The sequence below is a fragment of the Ceratotherium simum genome, chromosome X (assembly GCF_057802395.1).
Source record: "Ceratotherium simum simum isolate JZ-2026a chromosome X, ASM5780239v1, whole genome shotgun sequence".
Taxonomy (NCBI): domain Eukaryota; kingdom Metazoa; phylum Chordata; class Mammalia; order Perissodactyla; family Rhinocerotidae; genus Ceratotherium; species Ceratotherium simum.
In genome coordinates this window covers 48,040,605-48,061,242 of record NC_141940.1, presented here as the reverse complement: position 1 = coordinate 48,061,242, position 20,638 = coordinate 48,040,605, and the positions used below count along the sequence as shown (strand labels likewise).

The 20,638-nt window shown below is 35.0% G+C and overlaps 1 protein-coding gene across 4 annotated transcripts in view; it reads left to right on the top strand.

The window, feature by feature from the left end:
* Nucleotides 1-20,638, top strand: part of DIAPH2 (diaphanous related formin 2) — an 825,716-nt gene that overhangs the window by 200,040 nt on the left and 605,038 nt on the right. For all 4 annotated transcript variants that reach the window (XM_087427460.1, XM_014795691.2, XM_087427457.1 and 1 more), the window contains 4 exons: nt 14,690-14,764; nt 14,843-14,912; nt 18,472-18,608; nt 20,380-20,488. In XM_087427460.1, coding sequence (XP_087283586.1) covers nt 14,690-14,764; nt 14,843-14,912; nt 18,472-18,608; nt 20,380-20,488 — 391 coding nt within the window. The remainder of the gene's footprint in view (nt 1-14,689; nt 14,765-14,842; nt 14,913-18,471; nt 18,609-20,379; nt 20,489-20,638) is intronic.

The following is a 20,638-nucleotide window of genomic DNA, read 5'->3' as shown; positions in this document are numbered from 1 at the left end:
TTATATAATATTAGCTTCAAAACACAATTTTAACTTAAGGTAGATCCAATATTATATCTCATAATAGAAGCAAACTACATCTATGTGACCTATATTCTTTTTAAAAGGAAAAACATAAGAACAGGAAATACTGACTCAAGTTTCCAAAGGATTGTTTTAGTAGGAAAAAATGCTATAGGCATTAAGGTAGAATAAATGATGGCTCTTATGTTGACATTTTTTTTTATTACTACATGACATATGAAGCTCCGCCAAGGTAATACGTTTTTTCATCTAAATGATATGTTTTAAATTAGAAAACCAATGTGTATATATAATTATTATCTAAAATAAGTAGAAACTTGTGACTGGACATATGGTTATAAAAGTATATAAGGTCTAGCAGCAGAGTCTAGGCACTCTAATTAAACGTATTTCTTAATGGAAGGCTAACATCCTTCCATTTTAAAACGTTTTATATGCATTTTCTATGTATTCAAAATTAGTCTTGGGAAGAAAATGCTTATAAATATGTGTCATTTGGAATCTTTTTGTTTTGATTTGTATGAGTTAATTTAAAAGTCTCATACATACTAGAGTTTTAAATACTTCTCATTTTATGGGACTATTCCTAAAGCAGTTGCAGCTTACAATAAGACATGCAGATATCCCACTACCATTAAGATGAGGGTAAAAAGACAAACTCCAAGTTAACAAGGAGGGAAGGTGAGACTTTTCAAAAAGCCTAGGACAAGGCCAGATAATGATTTGAGTAAAAAATAGTTTCAATTTTCCTTGTAGCCAAGGGGAAAAAAGGCAGAGTATTGAGAGACATAGTGTTATCTGGTGAATGACAGTGCATCTGTTTTTCAGGAGGGGCATTCTTTCTAAATCTGAACACAGAGAGTTTTATTTTGAAGTTCTTTAAATGAGGGATATTGAATAACACAGTAGAGTGAGTCTTTGATAGTTTTCCATAAAGTGCAGAGTATTTCTATGAATGTCCGTTTCCTACATGGGGCCTTGAGTTAAAAAAAAAAAAAAATCAAGGTCATGATGTTTGTACAAAGACCCAGAGTAATAGTACTGGCGTGCAGCTGCCCAGTAATCTAACCCGCTACTAAGGTGTACTTGAGAAATGTCTCTGAGGCTCTCCTCCTGGAATGTCTATCATCTCAGCTGGACTTTTGATAGGAGCTGGATAGCTGACAATTCACAATTAAGATGCCAGCTAGCACCTGGAGTGCAAGTGTTCTGTGTGGTCGATTGAAAGAAGATCCGTGTGCACTCGATAACAGTGTTTGCTCTGTGACCCCAGCTGTTCGACTGGTGCTAGATAATGGACAGCTAATTTGGGGAGATTTCCCACCTGGTCAGCAAAGATATAGGTGTATAGCCTCTCGCATCAGGCAGTTTAAACCTGAAAATCTTCTGTTGAGATGGAATCCATGAAGGCAGAATATACAAGGCAGTATTACATTGTAGTGTACTTTGGAAAACTAAATCAGCTTCAAGTGAGATAGCTTAGTGGTCTGCCATATGAATATGAATCTCAAACCTTCATACACTCAGAATGAACCCCCTCCTATTTGTTAGATCTGTTCTGCAGCATCCAGTGTTACTGAAAATATGCAGATTGAGTCCAATTCTGTCTATTTTGGAGGATACTACCTGAGTACTGAGTACTGCTCTAGGCTTTTTATGGGGCAAGGTGATGGTACCATACCACCCTTGATACCAGCTTCCAAGGGAGTTTCCTGGAGATCATTTCCTAAATTGGTGCATTCAATATTCATTCATCAAAAAGTATTGAAGACCAAGTGCTAAACTGGAGTGTTAAATGGATTTTTAAAAAATTGGATTGCCATAAATTTCTATCTGTGAATTAGCATTTGTCAAAGAATAAGAATATTCTGATATTGATCCAACACTAAAACTATATTAAGCATTAATGAATTTTTCTTAGTATAGAAAATGCTTAAGATTTTTGCAGTGTTGTTGAGGTCAGCATTGTAAGCATCAATTAAAATGGCAAAATATTTTAAATGTAAGTGGTATGGGCCATCGACCTGGGGTATTCTCTGATGTTATGACATATTTTGTACCTTAGAAAAACTTGTCGGTTTATCTACTTATCGTTACTTTCTCCCAGGAATAGAATGTAGGATGCACTGTGTTGAATTGTTATTATGTGAGCTTTTCATTAATTCTGGTTTCTGCTATTACTTTTGTATTGTTTATGAATTATAATAATGATTTTACATGTTGAAATCATGTATCTTAATTTGCTGATGACAATAGTTTGACGCAAGCATTCACCTTAATGCATTTCTCAACTGTTTCAAATGATCTTGGAAAATTGGAGTAATAAAACTTAAGAACAGACAGCTATAGAGGAGTTAATTTCGAAGGGCAAGAGTAAATTATATATGCATATTGATTTTTCATATGTGTGGCTGGAAATTTCTGAAACATTGATATGATGAATGCTAGATAAATATGAATTATCAAATAGTACCGTGGAGATATAAGCACCATGCCAGACACATACTGTGGAGCTATGTATAAGCATGATGCTGGACTTTTTAGTTTGTGAGCTCACAACAGATTTGAGATTACATAATAGTAGTCAACTATTTTTTCTATCAACTGTATAGAGGATTATATTCCTCTATATATTCTTTGTCTTAGAGAGCTCATCTATCCATTCAAGGTTTGGGCTCTGATCCCTGTGTGTATGATTTGGAATCATCATTGACACCCCTTGTTCATCACATTTGCCCATTTTCTTATTTGCAATATCTCTTATGTAGTTGTTACATTTCCATTGTCAGTGCTCTAGTTTAGGCCTCACTCCATTTGGAGACATGATTGATGGAGGAACTAATTGATCCAGCCACAAGAGTTCACTGGGTTTATTAAAAATTCAGTATAGCGAAAGTGAGTAAGGCAGAGTGCAAAGGGATAGAGAAGTTAAGGAAGTTAGCGAGAAGTGTAGGGGAGGAAAAACTTTTCCTTGACCATTTTAGGGTTCTCTGGCTGGGTCTGAAAATTAAACTCACAAAGACATATTAACAGGGGAAAAGCATACAAATTTTATTGAACTTTTACATATATATGGGAGCCTTCATAAGAGAATGAAGACCCGAAGAAGTGAACAGAGCAGGAAGCTTCTATACCTTTTAGACAAAGAAACAACACATTTGTGAAGAATGGACAAGACAAAGGAGTTTGGGCTGGGGGTAGTAAATGGTGAAGAAGTAACTAGGAAAATAAGGGTTAGCTTAACGAGGTTTATTTATTCAGCCTTCTCGGCCCTAAATTCCCTGTCTCTGGTGATAAGAATGTCTTCCCTTCTCCTGGTACAGGGAGGGTACCTTTCACATGGGAGATTTATCTCCTGCTTTCGGGGAAGAAGGCGGGGGATGAGTTCAGAGTGACCTTATTGCTTCTGCCCTTTTCTCAGATTCCTTCAGCTTAAGGTATTCACTATGCCAGGGTACCGTATTTTGGGGTAGTGTGTCCTGAACCCCATCAGAAGCAACCTTAAAATGACCGACCACCTCATTCATGCTAGGTAAGGAAGCAAGTAAGGCTAACCAAAGACTATTATTCCCAAATTAAAGTTGAATGGCTCCACTTTTTCCAAATGCTTCCTAATACTTGTATTTTGTGTCAGGCCAAATATCAACTAACAATTGGTGCGTTTTTTCAAGTGGATGTTTACAGATGTGTACTTCATTGATATGTCTACAATCCATAGTAATGAATTGCAGTATGATAGGGTTCTGTATATATGCTACACAAGTAACTTTTATTTATTGATATATGGGAAGCAAAAAGAAAGTATATTGTTGGACATCTCCAATGTTTTTATTATCTAAAGTTTCCCTTGCTTTGATGATGGAATCCATAACAAATAATTAAAAAAAAAACACCTAACTGATATTGCTTTCACTTTTGAATATACATGTTGATGATATTTTTATAAATTTTAATTTTCATTCAATATTCCTTCATGAAAAGAAAATAACCAAAAAGCTTGTAACCACTAATTGATGATTTTTATGTTAGTTGTCGATAATATAGTTGAATGGGAAGTGTGTAAGGATTGAGGAGTGCTGGATTCTAATCATGGATTTGACATTAACAAACTCTATGACCTAAGACAAGTCACTAAAATCCTTTAGTTTCTTCATCTGTAAAATGAAAGGACCAATATGGGGTAACTTACTTTAATTTTACAACCAGTAGTGACTCTTATCAGTGCATGTTCTTTCATGGAGGTTTGTTTCTACATGTTGTTAATTATAATTGTTAGTGTTTCTTTTGGTTTTTAACTGTTCCAATTGAAAAGAAAGTCCTTGCAATTTGAAGAAGACCAAAGTTACTTCAGCAATTAAAATATTATGCTTTCTTTTTTTTTTTTTTTTTTTTATGAGGAAGACCAGCCCTGAGCTAACATCCAACGCCAATCCTCCTCTTTTTGGCTGAGGAAGACTGGTCGTGGGCTAACATCTGTGCCCATCTTCCTCTACTTTATATGGGACACCACCACAGTATGGCTCTACAAGCAGTGCGTCGGTGCGCGCCCGGGATCCGAACCAGCGAACCCCGGGCCGCTGCAGCGGAGCCCGTGCACTTAACCGCTACGCCACTGGGCCAGCCCCAAAATATTATCCTTTCTTTAAAAAGCATTCATATGTTCTGAAAGACTCATCAAGTATAAATGTGTATCTTTTAGTAGTAGCTATGTTTCTAGATTTTTCTGAAAATGAGTGCAAGCCAGGTTGAATATAGTAGAAGACTAGTATCTCTTTCTTAGGAACTTGATACTGCACTGTAGTCCTATAAAGGTTTTGTCTATATGTCGTGTACATGTTTATTATTATTATTTTGTTGTGATTGCTTTAGTTGGTTTATGTCACTGTGGAAGAGAAAAATAATGAGCCTGTTTGGCTTAATTTGTCTTCGATGGGCCTTAAGAATTCCCAAGTTGTTTATTGTGGGGTTATTAAAGATTTTGACTATTCATTGTTCAATGATTGTGTTTTGAAAAAATTTATTAGCTTTAGAGATATTTAGCTATGGTTAAGAGTGCATGTATGTGTACACTGATAAACACATAACTTCCATAGTATCTATCAGTTTTAGGGGGAAGGGGTTTTAAAATATTCTATAAAAATAAACCAGAAAAGACCAGAACAATTATCATTATAGATCACATTCTCAGACAATAAAACCTTCGAACTTGCTGAGATTTTTTGAACATCCACAATGAGGACCCGAAGATTGTTCTTTTTGGTTTGGTTGCAGTTATCCTGTGCTAAAAATATTTGTGAACATTAAATTTATTTGATCTTTGTCTACATAGTTATCACACACTATAATGAGTCTTTAATTATATGTTTTTGCAACTGCACCTGGTAGGTGAGAAGGACTGTTGCATTTCTGTTGTTCAGTCATCAAATTGTAATTACCCTTCAACTCTCCTTATCCCTGTTACCGTGAAAGAAAATTCATTTAACTTCTCTGCTGCCCACCAGAATCAGAGAGTATAACATGCAAATTGGTGTAGGAAAAAAGGAAATGTGCAGGTGGCACATGCTAATGCCTCTCTCTTCTTATCTTATTCACAACAGATAAACTTGATGTTAGCTCCCTTTCATTTCGAGGGTTTACAGATTAGGAGTGGGATTTCTTGGAGTAAGTTCATTTTAACAAAATTGCACTAAACTAAAAGAAATTGGATGTCCTGTGGAGTGCATGATAGAATTTTAGCTGGATTACTTAGTTTAGGAAAATAAACCAAAATATTTTTTTGATGGAAGTTAACATTTTATTATAAGTTTGACTGGTTATGTCACCAAGAAGGCAACTTGAGTAAGTGTCCTAACATAATTATATTCACAATTTTGAACATATGAAGAAAATTTAAAATGTGACTACCTTTTACTTGAATATTTGGCATGCTCTTTCTACCTGCTTCCCCTCTACTATAGATTGAAGATTCTATTTTCATTTTCATTCACATTTTTGGTAAATTTTGTTTTCATCATTACTGTGGGATAAGACTATCTCTTATACTTTTCTAACAGTAATTTTTAAAGGAGGGTGGAGAGGAAACTATTCTTTGTTCTGTAGCCTGTTGGACATTTTAACAGATTTGAATGTAAGCCATTTCTACTATCTCCAAAGTAATTTTGAGAGCTTACAAAATTGATTTTAATGAATAAGGAACTTTTGTCCTTTGAGAGAGACTTTTTATTTAAAGTTTTGCTCTCAGGAGATTTTTATATGTAACTCAGGCATTTACAATTTGTTGTAAATATGTAAGAGGAATTTGTTTTTATATAATATGAGCAACCAGAAAGAGTGTACATTTCCTCCTTTGTGAGGAACTCCTAAAAAATGTGTGAGTAGGGGCCGGCCCGGTGGTGTAACAGTTAAGTTTGCATGCTCCACTTCGGCAGCCCAAGGTTTGCGGGTTCGGATCCCGGGTTCGGATCCCGGGTGCGGACCCATGCACCGCTCATCAAGCCATGCTGTGGCAGGCATCCCACATATAAAGTAGAGGAAGATGGGCACGGATGTTAGCTCAGGGCTAATCTTGCTCAGCAAAAAGAGGAGGATTGGTAATGGAGGTTAGGTCAGAGCTGGTCTTCCTCACACACACACACAAAAATGTGTGAGTAGTATGAAACAGAGCAGGATCTTTCCAATGAGACCTGATGGGGAGAATAAATGCAGCCAGAAAGAACCCTCGTAAACAAACAACAAAGTATAGAGAGAAAGATGGAATGTCTTCTTGGGTATTTTCTAAGGAAGTTGTAATCTATCTCAATGTTGAAGTTAAACCACTGAGAGGCAGAGCTGGAAAATTGACATATTCAACCTTTCTATGAATCAGGTGAAATAAGTGGTCAGTGAATGTCGTGCTTCAAAGGAATATGCACAAATGTCTGGAAATTGCAGTATTACATTTAATAGATACTTTAAATTGGTAAGAAATACTTCATGCATTAATCTACCGTGATGAATAGTTTCCATGGACACGCAAATGCCCAAGGCTATTGTGTTTACTTTCATGTAGACAAACCTGAGTGTATGCATATTTTTTATTGGGCTAAGATCAAGGCAGTCATAGCATATACAAATCCATATTATTTTTGTTTTTGACATTTTATTCACATATTTATTTTTGTGAGGAAGATTAGCCCTAAGCTAACATCCGATGCCAATCCTCCTCTTTTTGCTGAGGAAGATTGGCCCTGGGCTAACATCTGCGCTCATCTTCCTCTACTTTACGTGGGATGCAGTCACAGCATGGCCTGACAAGTGGTGTTAATCTCGGGCCACCGACGTGGAGCGTGTGAACTTAACCGCTTCGCCACCGGGCCGGCCCCTTGACATTTTATTTTTTAATGGATATATATATATTGGTAGTGGAATTATGAAGTTGATTTAGCTGAACAAATTATCCTTTAGAAAGGCTGAAAATGCTAAGTTTTTCTTGGCTACTCTTTGGAGATGTTGTTCCATAGACTGAATGTATGATACTGTTTGCATTGGGTTATATGTTGTTTTTAATCACCTGGGGCCCTTTTTCTTTCCTTAAGTGCATATAAGTATTGTTCGATTTTAGTTGCATTCAGAAACATTACATTGGCATCATTTGTATTAAAATGAGATGTTTTTCTGGTATTAAAATATATAAACACCATTTACAATCATTTTTAAAGTCTCCTCAACCCTTTGAATTAGTTGTTTCGTGTCTTATAATTTTACCAACTTTCTGAAGTCCCCCAAGAAACTCTGAACTATCATTCATTTTATTCGATGTTCCAGTGATTTGGGTTGTAGTATGAGATTACACATGGGAATAGAACACCGTTGGAGAGAAATAAAATCCTTTGTACAGAACACATAACCCTCTATGCTAGCCTTTAGCACTGCACAAACAGTGATAAAGGGATGACATGACTAATATTGGAGTCCTGCACATGAGACCAATTGCCTTTACAGTCTACGGGATTCAGGATAGAACTTTCTAATTTTAGCTTTAACCCTTTTGAAAGATAGAGGTGAATCCAGACAAACTAATCATAGTGTACATGCAGTCACTATTTCCTGTTATGTCTGTATTGTGTATAGTGTACTGAATCATCCATCCACTAAATCTTTGATTTTAAGTTATATTTATGTGAAATGTAACTGAATAATTCAGAGTCTGAATCTCCATTTTATGGATAAAAGGTTGAAGTTTTGGGAAATCGTGAAGGGTTTTCCTTTACATGTATGGGTGAGGAAGCATAATCTCATTCCCTTGTACAATAAGTACACTTATAGTTTTTCTCACTTTGTTTTGCCCTGGAGAGCTAGAGGGAGAAAAACCTTGCTTTCTCATGGATTTAGGGTTCAATGAATCCTCTGATACTTTCATTAAATATAAGATTTTCTTTCCTTTGATCATACTGATCAGTATAAGTGGGCCCTTTAAAAATAATGACCTCAGATGTTCTGAAGGCTTGGGATAGATTTCTGTTTTAAAACCTTATTATTTTTTGATATAATTCTTTCTGTCAGGATTATGCATGAACTATAGACTCTCTCTCTCTCCCTATATCCCCTTTTCCCCCCACCATTGTAATTTTTATGTCTATTCCAATGTGAATTGGCCAGCACTCTACTGAGAAATAAATACACACAAAGTTGAATAGTGACAAGTTAAAACGCACAAGGTAATATGAGTACCAAATATTTAAATTATGAAGTCTTTTTAAAAAATAAATCAATAGAAGAAGTCTAGTGTCTGTTTAGATTCTTCTGCATATTTCATATTAATTAAAATACTTTTCAATAAATGAATGATGAAATGTTATTAAATGTGAATACTTTTGAAAAGGAGTCTTTATGCTTAAAATTCATACTGTATATTGGACTAGAAGATTCAAAGAGCATTCAAGTTTTTGGTTTGTAACATTTGCAAAAACATCTTAATAGGAGCTTCACTGTGTTGATTCACATGTCTCCTTTCATTTAGTAGTCAACAAAGACCTTATGGGATATAGGTACTAATCTCATCCCTATTTTGAAAATGAGAAAACAAGCTTTGTGAGTTTAAGTAACTGATCAAAAATAACACAGCTAGAATATGGTGGAGATGGAATCGGACCCTCGATTTGTCTTCTTCTAAAGCTTATGCCCTTAAACCCATGGTAGTATGTGGGTTCACAGCATATTCCATTGATGGATGGTGGGATATTTGCTGACCTTTGAGTAGACTTGGGAAAAGGTCTTTAATTTTTAACTTCTTGAGCAGTGTACCATATGTTGGACTGCCTGATAGATATAGCCAAGCCTTATATACCCAAGGTCAGAAAATATTGTCTCATTGTGGGTCAGTCTTCTTGTTTGCTAGATAATCTTCCTAGCTTCTTTTTCAATCTTCAGATCTAATTCTGGCCTCTTGCTCACTCATATGTTAATCATCCTAACTGATCTTTCTGTTTTTGTTTGGGTGCGGTTCATTTGTTTCACCTGGTCCCCTGACAGGTGATGCCTACAAACATCACCATGGATGCGTAGTATGTCAAGACAACTCTTTAACTTAGGTAACTTGACAACATAAAACCGCCAATATGTTTTAATACCTAAAAACGATATTGTGGACTATATAGCCCATTAAAAAAAATGTATAAGCTACATTCTAGTTCTATTCTTTCCAATAAGCTGCCTTACCTAAATCTTGATTGGAAGTTTTAGTTGGAATCTTCAGATATCTTTCCTTAACAGTATTTGGTAGATTTCTTATGAAGCTGAGGACTTTAAAAGACAATAAAAACATGGATTGAAAAGTGCTTATCACACCTAAACAAATGAAGTAAGCTGTTAAATAATGCAAAGCATATACAGTCATGCGTCACTTAATGATGGGGACATGTTCTGAGAAATCTGTTCGTTAGGAGATTTTGTAGTTGTGCAAACATCGTAGAGTGTACTGACACAAATCTAGATGGTATAATCTACTATACATCTAGGCTATGTGGTACTGATCTTACGGGACCACTGTCGTATATGTGGTCCGTTGTTGACCGAGACGTCGTTATGCAGCACATGACTGTATTTGTGTATATAGATGTAGATATATAGATATAAGCTCAATGCAGTTATGGAATAACCACTAATTCTTCCTCAATGAGTTATTACTGGAACCATTAGCCTGATGTTGTTATAGAAAATTGTGTACTGGTCCTGTTAGTAATTTCTAATGGTATGCTTGAAATAAACATGGGTATTGGAGTCAGACCTGGGTGTGGGTGTGAAGCCTAGATCTGATATTTAGTTGTTGAGTGGTGTTTGGCAAGTTAATTCACTACTTTGCTTCTCGGTTTTTTTAATCTGAAAATAGTTTTGAGAATGGCTAAAGTTAAAAAGATTGACAATATGACAATATGAAGTGCTGGGAAGGATTTGGAGCAATTAGAACTGTTACACTTTGCTGAAGGAATGCCAAATGGTGTAGCCACTTTGGAAAGCAGTTTTTTTTAAAACGTTAAACATACACTTACCATAAGACCCAGCAATTTCACCCATAGTTATTTTTCAAGAGAAATGAAAACACATGCTTACACATTAGATGTGAATGTTTATAGCAGCTTTATTCATAATCATCAAAACCTGGAAACAACCCAGATGTTCATCAATGATGAATGGATAAATAAATTGTGGTATATCCATACAATAAAAAGGAGTGGACTACTGATACATGCAACAAAATGGTTGAATATCATAATTTTTATGCAAAGTGAAAGAAGCCAGACACAAAAACCTGCTTAGTGTATGATTCCATTTCTAATGACATTCTGGAAACAGCAAAACTATAGGGACACGGATCAGATAAGTGGTTGCCAGGGGGCTGGGAGTAGGGAAAGGGAATTGACTACAAAGGAAAATGAGGGAATATTTTGGAGTGATGGAAATGTTCTATATCTTACTTGCGTTGGAGGTTGCATGGCTATACATTTGTCAAAATAATGAATTTTACTGTATGTAGACCATATCTCAGTAAAAGAGAAAGAAAAAAAGCTTGTGTTTCAGAGTGGTTATGGAAATTAGAAGAGATCATTCTCCTCTCCCATTTTTTCTTCTGTTTGGTTCTTCATTATCCTCTGCTTCTTCTATGTCTCTTAGAAATTTAGGGTCCATGATAAATTGCAATTTCTTATTTCAGGGTTGAGATACTACAGAAAATTTATGTCTTTATCTGCAATCTCTGAGTCAGATTTTAAATTGAGTCATCAACTATATTTTTATCCTTCTAGATATTCCAATTATTACCAAATAACTCAGAGCTGGAATTTGCTTATTCAGTAAAATATACCAAGTATGCTTGCTTTGACTGGATTCGCCATCTGTGTCCTGTGACAGTGGGAGTGCACACTATGGTTGGGAGGGTATATAAAGCAATCTTGAGTTTTGAGCCTGAGTCCTGCTTGAGAAAGGCTTCCTCCACTTGGCAGCAAACCATTGTTCTGTACCAGTGGTTCTCAAACTGGAGTGAGCGTCAGAATCACCTGGAGGAGTAGTTAAAGCACAAATTACTGAGTCTTACCCCCAGAGTTACTGATTCTGTAGGTCTAGTGTGGGGCCCAAGAATTTGCATTTCAAACAAGTTCCCGGATGATGTTGATGCTGTGGGTTTGGGGCACACAGCTTGAGAACCACTGATTTATGCTTGCTTCTGGTGTTGCAGCATCAAAATTCCTACCTAAGTACAGTAGCGAACATTTTGTTTTTAAACTGCTTCATCATTTCATGGCCACTTTTGTGTTGGCTAAAATCAAAATATATTTAGAGAGAAAACCGTAAGCGTTTGACTAGAGACCACAGAGTGTTTGATGCCTGAAAGACAGAGAAATGGTTCTGGCATGAGAAAAAGGAAAAAAGGTATGTCTAGCTGTACCCCTTCTTTTTAACATCTTGAGTGTCATCATGCTACATCATAATTATTTTATCCCCCTAGCAACAGGTTCCTTTTGGACTCCCATTCTCTTTGCTTTGAAAGTTCCGAGGACTCTTACTAGGTCTCCTCTGCCCATTGGCCTAAAATATTCTCAGTTAAGACTTTTCACTGCCTGGTTTGCAATAAATAGGCCCTGTCTCGTCAGACTTAAGTTTCATGATTGTATCCTATTTCTTTTTTCAGACCAGTAGTAACTTTCACTGAATGAAACCAAAGTACCATAACAATTTGAAGCAGTCTTGGGATGTGTAGGTGACTGATTTTTCAAGTGAACAAATATAAATCATGCTCTTGTATCAAACAGTTCCCTAGACCAAGAAAGAAAGAACCCTAATAATTTTAATAGCACTAGGTATAAAAAGAATACAAGTAAAATTTAGAATCTTAAAAATAATTTGTAGATGTTAAATTTAAGGAAATCGTAGATTGTTTTATCTACCCAAATGCCAAAGCAGATACCAAGGGCTATATGTATGAATTTGTTCAGAATTCCTATTATTTTAAGGTTACTGTAGGGTATATTGTGCTGTAATGATATCTGCTGATTTCTCTCTGTGATAGATTAAATACAGTATATTATGCTTAAAGCTGATGTCCTTTTATCCTTCCACCACCACCCCACTGATTATAGAGAGTCTTGAGAGAAAATAGCTCATTGTGCTGGTTGATTACATGCCTCGATTGAATAGTAGCTTGCTGCCAATTATCATTACAATGCCATATTGATTTTTTCTCATTTCCTCTATGGAAATTAAAGCAGAATTTGTTTAAAACGAGCTTCCATATATATTGTGGATATGATTGGTTCTGAATATTTGAGCTTTTTTTAAAATATATTTTCTTCAGTGATCATTCTTACTGATATTCTCTTAGAAATTTAGTTCTCTACTTTGTTGATAAGCTTTACCTTAGGTAGATATGAAAGGTAGTTTAAAGACTGTGGAATAGAAATATAGTTCGTGGTTTATCTAGCGTATAGATTTCAATTATTGCTTCACAGGAGCCTGCTATATATAATAATTTATGTTTGTGAAGTTCTTGGGCAATATGAGACTGCTGATTCTGTTAACCATACAAGTCAGTAAATTTAATTAAATTTGAATTAGCAAATAATTATTTGGTGTTGACTATATGTAAACCACTATGCTAAGCATTATGGGAGACAGAAAGATGAATGAGATAATATAACCATCTTCAGAGAATTTATAATCCAGAAAGGTGGGTAAGACACATGTGGCAAGAATCATAATGTCAAGTAGTAAGAGATAAAAATACATGGGTGTTCAAAGGAAAAATAACTCATATTTGTATGGAGGACTTATGGGGAAAAATAACATTAATGGAGGAATTGACAGTCAATGTGAGCCTTAAAAGGTTTGAAGAGATCGAGTTGGGTTACCTTCTAGAAAGAAAGAATAAATAAGGTAAATTCAGGAAATGTAGGGAGGACTCCAGGAAAGAGAATTTGTTTGATTTTATTGGAACGTGTGAAGCTAAATCTGAATCAGAATTTGAAATGTGTTAGGTAGTCCAGAGGAAATTTTTGGACAGAAGTCTGTGATTATGTGCAGTCTAATCCGGCATTTTGTAAAATGAATAAAAGGAAAGATTGAAGCTGCAGAGACCCTCGTTGGGAGGCTCCTGCCATGTTAAAGGAAAGGTAACTAGGGCTAAAGGAGAATGGTAGGAGAGACAACGAAAAGGAGGGGCATGTGTGGGAATCATTCTAGAAGCAGAATAATCATGACTGGGTGACAGAAAGTCAAACCAAGCTCTAGGTGATCAGTCTTCCAGCCTTCTACCACACACGGGACTTCATCTCCTGCTGCTCTCCCAAGCCTGCTTATTCCGCTGCAGCCGCACAGGTCTCATCACAGTTCCTGGAATATTCCAAGCGCTAGCTACCACCTCAGTACCCGATTTGATCTTATTCTCTCTATGGGAAAGTTCTCACTTCCTTCACGGCTCTACTCAAATACCACCTTATCAAAGAATCTTTCCCTGACTACAAATTGAAAAGTAACACTCTGGCTCTCCTTATTCCCTTTACCAAGGTTTATTTTTCTTCATAGTACCAAAGCACTGACATTTTGTTATATAGTTATTTATCTGTTTATCATCTGTCTCCCTCTTTCTAGATAATAAGCTACACGAGGGTAAGGGCTTAGTTTTGTTGCCTGTTGTATCTCTGTCACCTAGAACATGCCTGGTACTTACTAGGCACCCAATAAATACTTGTTGAATGAATGAACGGAATAAATGCAAAGGTGAAAGAGATTGGGAACAAAAAATTATGCCAGTATTTCAAGTCTGAAGGGCTCAAAGGATGGTGGCGTTATTAAGAGAATATCTAAGAGTGGAAGAGGAGTTGATTTAGGGGAGCAGAGACACAGGGGAAGATAAATTTGGCTTATAAATTCAGGCTTAAGTAGATGATGCAGGTGAAACAACCAAAGCAGTGCTGTGGAGTGGGTGATCTAGAATGTGAAGAAAAGTCTGGGATTGAGGCAAAGATCTCTGAGTCATCCTCATAGAGTCAATACTTGAAGCAATGAGAGTAGAAAAAAGAATGGCAAGCGATATAAAGATGGAATTATTGGATTTGAAAATCAAAATTTCATTTTGGACATTTAATGTTTTAAATATACAAATTTATTTATACATATTCTTTTGTTTATTTCCTAGCTGGGTTAACAACTTTGGCCACGAAGGTCTTGGACTCTTATTGGATGTGCTGGAAAAGCTTCTGGATAAGAAACAGTAAGAATAAATATGAAAAAAAATCGCCAAAGGGGAAATTTTTAAGCGCAATATAATGTTTTATTTTCTTTCATTCAGGCAAGAGAATATTGACAAGAAGAATCAGTATAAACTTATTCAGTGCCTCAAAGCATTTATGAATAATAAGGTAAGTAGTATTTATTTCTGCCTCTGTCGCAAAAGGTAAAAACTTGTCCGACAGTATGAAAGTATGAAACGGACAAAATAGTGAGTGCTTATTCAGTTTACAAAAGGGTCTTTATGATGCAAATCGTCCTAAGTTTCATTTAAATATTATTTAAAATATACTTTGCTTCACAAAGTATTTATTGGTAGCTTTTGCAGTCATGCAAACATATAAGTCTTGTTCCCAAATCAGATCATACTTTTTTTTCTTTTGTGGTAGTAGGAAAATTTAAATGTCATGTGTTGAATACCATTTCCTTACAGAGAGTTTTTATTCCATTGAAAAGGAAAATTCAAAGCTATGGTTTGACTTGTTTGCTGAGAACATTATAAAGTAAAGATTTTCTTTTAGGTTCAGTTAATGTCAGTGAGTTAACATACATAAAAGACATTTCTGGAAGGTAGTGTGGTTTTTTTGTATATGTATGATACCAGTTGCATTATGAGGGACTCTGAATTCTAGACAAGGGTTTTTCTTCTAAAAATAGTCTTTGCTCAGGTTATGAAGTTACAGTCATTTTTTTCTATAAACTGTTTTGTTACTGTCTTAGAAGTGATTTTCTCTATATTCCTATAGGTAAAATACCACTGACTAATTCACTAATTACATAATTCCCTTTAGATGATGTTTTAATAATCTCAAAATATTTAATAAAAATAAATAATTATAACAATAACCAAAAACTTGCCAAATGTGAAATATAGCTATTAATAACCAACGCAATGAGATTGTCTAAGTAATCTTCAAACAGTCTTTCTTAAGCATGTGGGATTATATGTAAGTATGTATATATTATACACACGTGTATCAGCAAAGAATTTTTTGGCATGTGGAATGAATGCTTGCTAGTTGAAACGAGACTCGCATATAGAATACGCTAAGTGTGCTGTTCCTGGAAATTTCTTCCAGAGAGATTTCCATCAGTACTAGTACAGAATTTCTCAACTTCTGTCCTCTTAGTCTTTGGCAACAAAGTTTTGCAGAATCTGATGCCTAACAAGAAAGCACTTAATGAACATTGCTTCTCCACAGCTCAAGATGGATCTCTTTCTTCAATTGAGGGGAACAAAGAAATAATGGAAAGACAACACAGTACTAGAAATCAGGAGATATAGTTCATGCTTTGCCACTAAGTTGAGTGGCCTTTGGAAAATCACTTGGCCTCTCTGGCTGTCAGTCCCCTGATCTGTAAAATGAACTGTAGGACCCTTTGTTTTAAATTCTTGTTGACTCACCCTGTCAACTCTCACAGCTTTCCAGGATACTAAGTAACTATAATCAGGAGAGTCACTGGAGAAAGTCATTAGTAGTGAGATTTCCTAAAGAGCCTTTTCCCACAAGACATAAGTTAATATGTCAATACAAAATTACTTATTACTTAAGAGTTTGGCAGTTTTGAAGAACATGATGGTTTGACTTAGATTATTCTAAACTAAGGCTAAGCTTTAGTCAGGGCATGTTAAATGTCTTGTACACAGGTGCTCAGAACATGAATAAATGGTTGATCTTTTAAATTATAGGCATGTGACACAATAGACATAAAGTACATATTCAAAATAAAAAATATACAGCGATTTATCCATTTCATGTTGGAATAAATTGTCATAATCAAAGAATGGAATGTCATTTCATCTGAAATGACTTAAACATCAAATTTGTCTGCCCCAAGGAGTTTAGATTACTTACTTCAAAAACTCTTTTCCCTTGTACAATGCTTGTAATAATAACATCATAAAAAGCAACCCATTACCCTTTAACTTCCATTGCTATAATATTGCTGTGATGCTTAGATTGATGATTTCCCATCATTTCTCATATCTTCACTTTTATTTTTGGTATGTCCCAACATATTAGAAACTACTTTTAAACAATAAATGGAAATTGGAAGATTTAAATGATTTCACTCTCAGTCTAACTGATTTTTAAAGCTGTTATTTTGTTTGGTAGTTGCATGGTAATCATCTATCTCTGTTTTGCACATGCATTTTTCATTTATTTTCCTTGCTATTTATTAGCTATTAACCACCTTTATGTCAGCCCTGGTTGTCTAGTGGTTAAGATTCGGTGCTCTCACTTCCTTGGCCTTGGTTCGTTTCCCAATCAGGGAACCATACCGCTCATCTGTCGGTTGTCATACTGTGGCAGCTGCGTGTTGCTGTGATGCTGAAAGCTATGCCAACAGTATTTCAAATACCAGCAGGATCACCCAGGGTGGACAGGTCTCAGTGGAGCTTCATCGGAGCTTCCAGACTAAGACAGACTAGGAAGAAGGACTTGGGCACCCACTTCTAAAAAAATTGGCCCTGAAAACCCTATGAATAGGAACTGGGGCGTTGTCTAGAGAGGATGGCACAAGAAGACCAGGCAGGGTTCTGTCTGCTGTACACAGGGTCACTAGGAGTGGACTCCACTCAACGGCACTGCAGCGACACTAACAACAAAGCCACCTTTATACACATATCTCCCTTCTGTTTTGTTTGCTTCTTTTTAATCTTGTCTCTTTCATTTCCTTTTTTTTTTTTTTTGTCTTATCTCTGTATAATTCCTTATTTATTATGACCTCTGGTAAAATCACATTTAAGAGCTTTAGCTATGTTTTTTTTTCTCCTGAATTCTTTTAGAAGTTAAATTAGAAACCGTGAAAATATTAATATGTTTGCTACTTAACTAAAGGTTAGCTTGAAACGGCCATTTTGCTCCAATGAAATGTCAGATTTCACCATTAGACTGTAAAAAGAAGCAAACATATTTCATAAGAAATCTGAGAAACACTTTGTGTGACAAAGATCGAAGAAAATATTACCTTCTTAATGTAGTGAAAACTCAAGTTTTGGGCTTTCTTTAACATTTCTTTATCTATTCATTCTTATAATGCACATTTGCGTGCGTGTATTCAAGCCTAGAAAATAAATGAAAATGGTGTCTTCTCTGCCTAGTTGATTGTGACACTAAAACCCCGTCACCATTTCTTTGGGATCATAGCTTTTGTAATGCAGCACAGCTGCCTGGAAGGGGGAGGATACGAGAGAGAAGGAATGGGAAAATCCATACAGAGGTTTATTGCTTCATTAACTGGCAGATAGTATACAAAAGAGCTTTTCAACATTTTACCCTTTTTGTTCAACTTAATTTTCCGCACAGACATATTGGAGAATTTAACCATGAATTCTAGACATCTCCAGGGAGACCCAGTGACATAAGTAGAATTACTTTATAAAATCATATCAATATGTGCTTTACATGTTCTTTGTTGAAGAAATACTGATTGTTCCCATATTTCTCCCAAATCTTTATGGAATTTTTGATTTCCATCTGATCAAGGGACAAAATATTCAAGATGCAGTCATTTCAAATTAAAAAAAAAAAGATAACTGCATTTGAAGAATATTCATATAATTAGGTAGAACCTCATTATGGAGGTATGGGTTTTTAGGAAATCACTGTAAGTTGCTTTTTTACATTAAAGGTACGTTCCAAAGACATTTTGAATGAAAATTCTTTTTTTGTTTTTGTTTTTTAGTTTGGATTACAAAGGATCCTAGGAGATGAGAGAAGTCTTTTACTATTGGCAAGAGCAGTTGACCCCAAACAACCCAACATGATGACTGAAATAGTAAAAATACTTTCTGCTATTTGCATTGTTGGAGAAGAGAACATGTAAGTATTGCTTTATTATTATATTAACTGCATGGAAAATGACACTTGAGAAATTAAGAAGTCCTACTTTTGTGCTGTCTTTTTAGTTAACTTGCATGAAAATATTAAATTATAGAAAAAAATTTTGGCATTTTTATCTTATCTATTTGCATTTTAGCTTTTTTTTTTTGATTCTTTGAAAAATAGGTTTAAACACATAGAATCCTAATGGGAAATTCTTCAAAGTTTGATTCAAAATGAATGAATAGAATTTTGTCTAGCTGAAGGTAAAGTAATCATTAGAAAAGTGGGAAAAAATCAGAGAGTAATTTTAGCTAAATGCACACACACACACGCACACACACACCCCCCCACCCTGCACACACACGCCACACACGTGCACATCACAAAATTTAACTTCTTTAACTAACTGAGTTAACTAGATACTTTTATTTTGTACTATTATTTTATAGTATTTTATATTTATTACTTTATCTGTCTATGGTTAAGTGAAAAGATAAAGCTATTATTTATAGAATGAAATAAAGTAACCTGTTCAAAAAGAAAGAACAAAAAGGCTGTTGTTAAATTATTGAGTGCATTTATGTGCCAATTTTAGCCAGGTGTTGCTGACCATGCATTAGATCATTTCTTCTGATGGAAATGATATTGAATTAGCAGCAAAATTTCAGATTTGATGTCATTAATAAGTCTAGTTAGTAAGAAACCATTGTGATAAAGAATGAAATACCTGCTAAGGACATGAATTGAAATGCTTCTTCGGAGCACTTTGTGTGACAGTGTTAATTTCAACTGAATCTGAGCAGGGCCATGCAAAGATTTAAGAATATTCTAATGTGTTCACTTTCTCATACCTGTTAGAATAAAATGAGATGTTGCTTAATGCTGGCTAGTGTGCTTAGAAACCAAAAGACAAACGCTAAACAAAAATATTATCATATAGCATTAAGTCTTATCTCCATGAGAACAAACTGAGAATGAGATAGCATATGCAAAAGTAAGGTTTCCTTAGGTTTTATAGAAAAATCAGTTTATACATGAGGAAGAAACATTTTCCTAGTCAATTAGATTTTCAGTACTTAATTCATATTATAACCTCCTCTGGTATATTTGTTATAATTTAGTTAAAATGTCAGGTATAGTTTGATAAGAGTAATATACTTCATAGAGGTTAATTTAATTCAGACACAGTACAGAGAGTGTTTCAATATTTTTGTTCAGGTAAATAAGTTTCTTGTGCTAGGTAATTATAGGTGTTTCTCTAGTTACCTAGGCTTTCACTTTTAGGTTTTTTTCCTTGTTCCGTTTTCAAAGAATGTTGATTTTTTAAATTTCTTTTAGAAATATTTAGTCTTTACAGCACTTTATTATAAAATTACAGTCTGCTTATACTTGAATAAGCTTTAAATAATTGTCAATGCCATATTATGTTTAAGTGATACTAATATCTATGTTAACACATGAAATATCAAAATCTGAAGTTTTAAATTTCAATGTGTATCAAGTAGTTTGTTAAAGTTGCCACTCAGAAAAATTATTTTCCTCCAGATTTTTTAATTGACTTTTTATTTTGATGCCCTAAAATTATTTAAAGCTGTCAATATTTGACTTTTAGAAATATGTGGACAGAAACACAATTCTTAGATTTTAATGGTCTATAAAAACATCAAGCACCAGAAAGAACACAAGGAAGACTGAACGAGATAACCCATATTCATAATGTGTGTGTAAGATGTATTTCTCATTTCTGTTTCTTTTTTTTTCTCCATAGTCTAGATAAACTTTTAGGGGCTATAACTACAGCAGCAGAAAGAAATAACAGAGAACGATTTTCACCAATTGTGGAAGGATTAGAAAATCATGAAGCTTTGCAATTACAGGTGAGTTAGTTTTGTCTTAGATTGCTTCTAGGGTTATATTTAGAGTACTCATTTTGTCTGACACCACTTCTGTTTTAGCTAGGATTTAAATAGACTGGAATATCAAAATAAAAGTCTTGCTGTTGCTTGGTCATTCATAAAAGCTAGAAG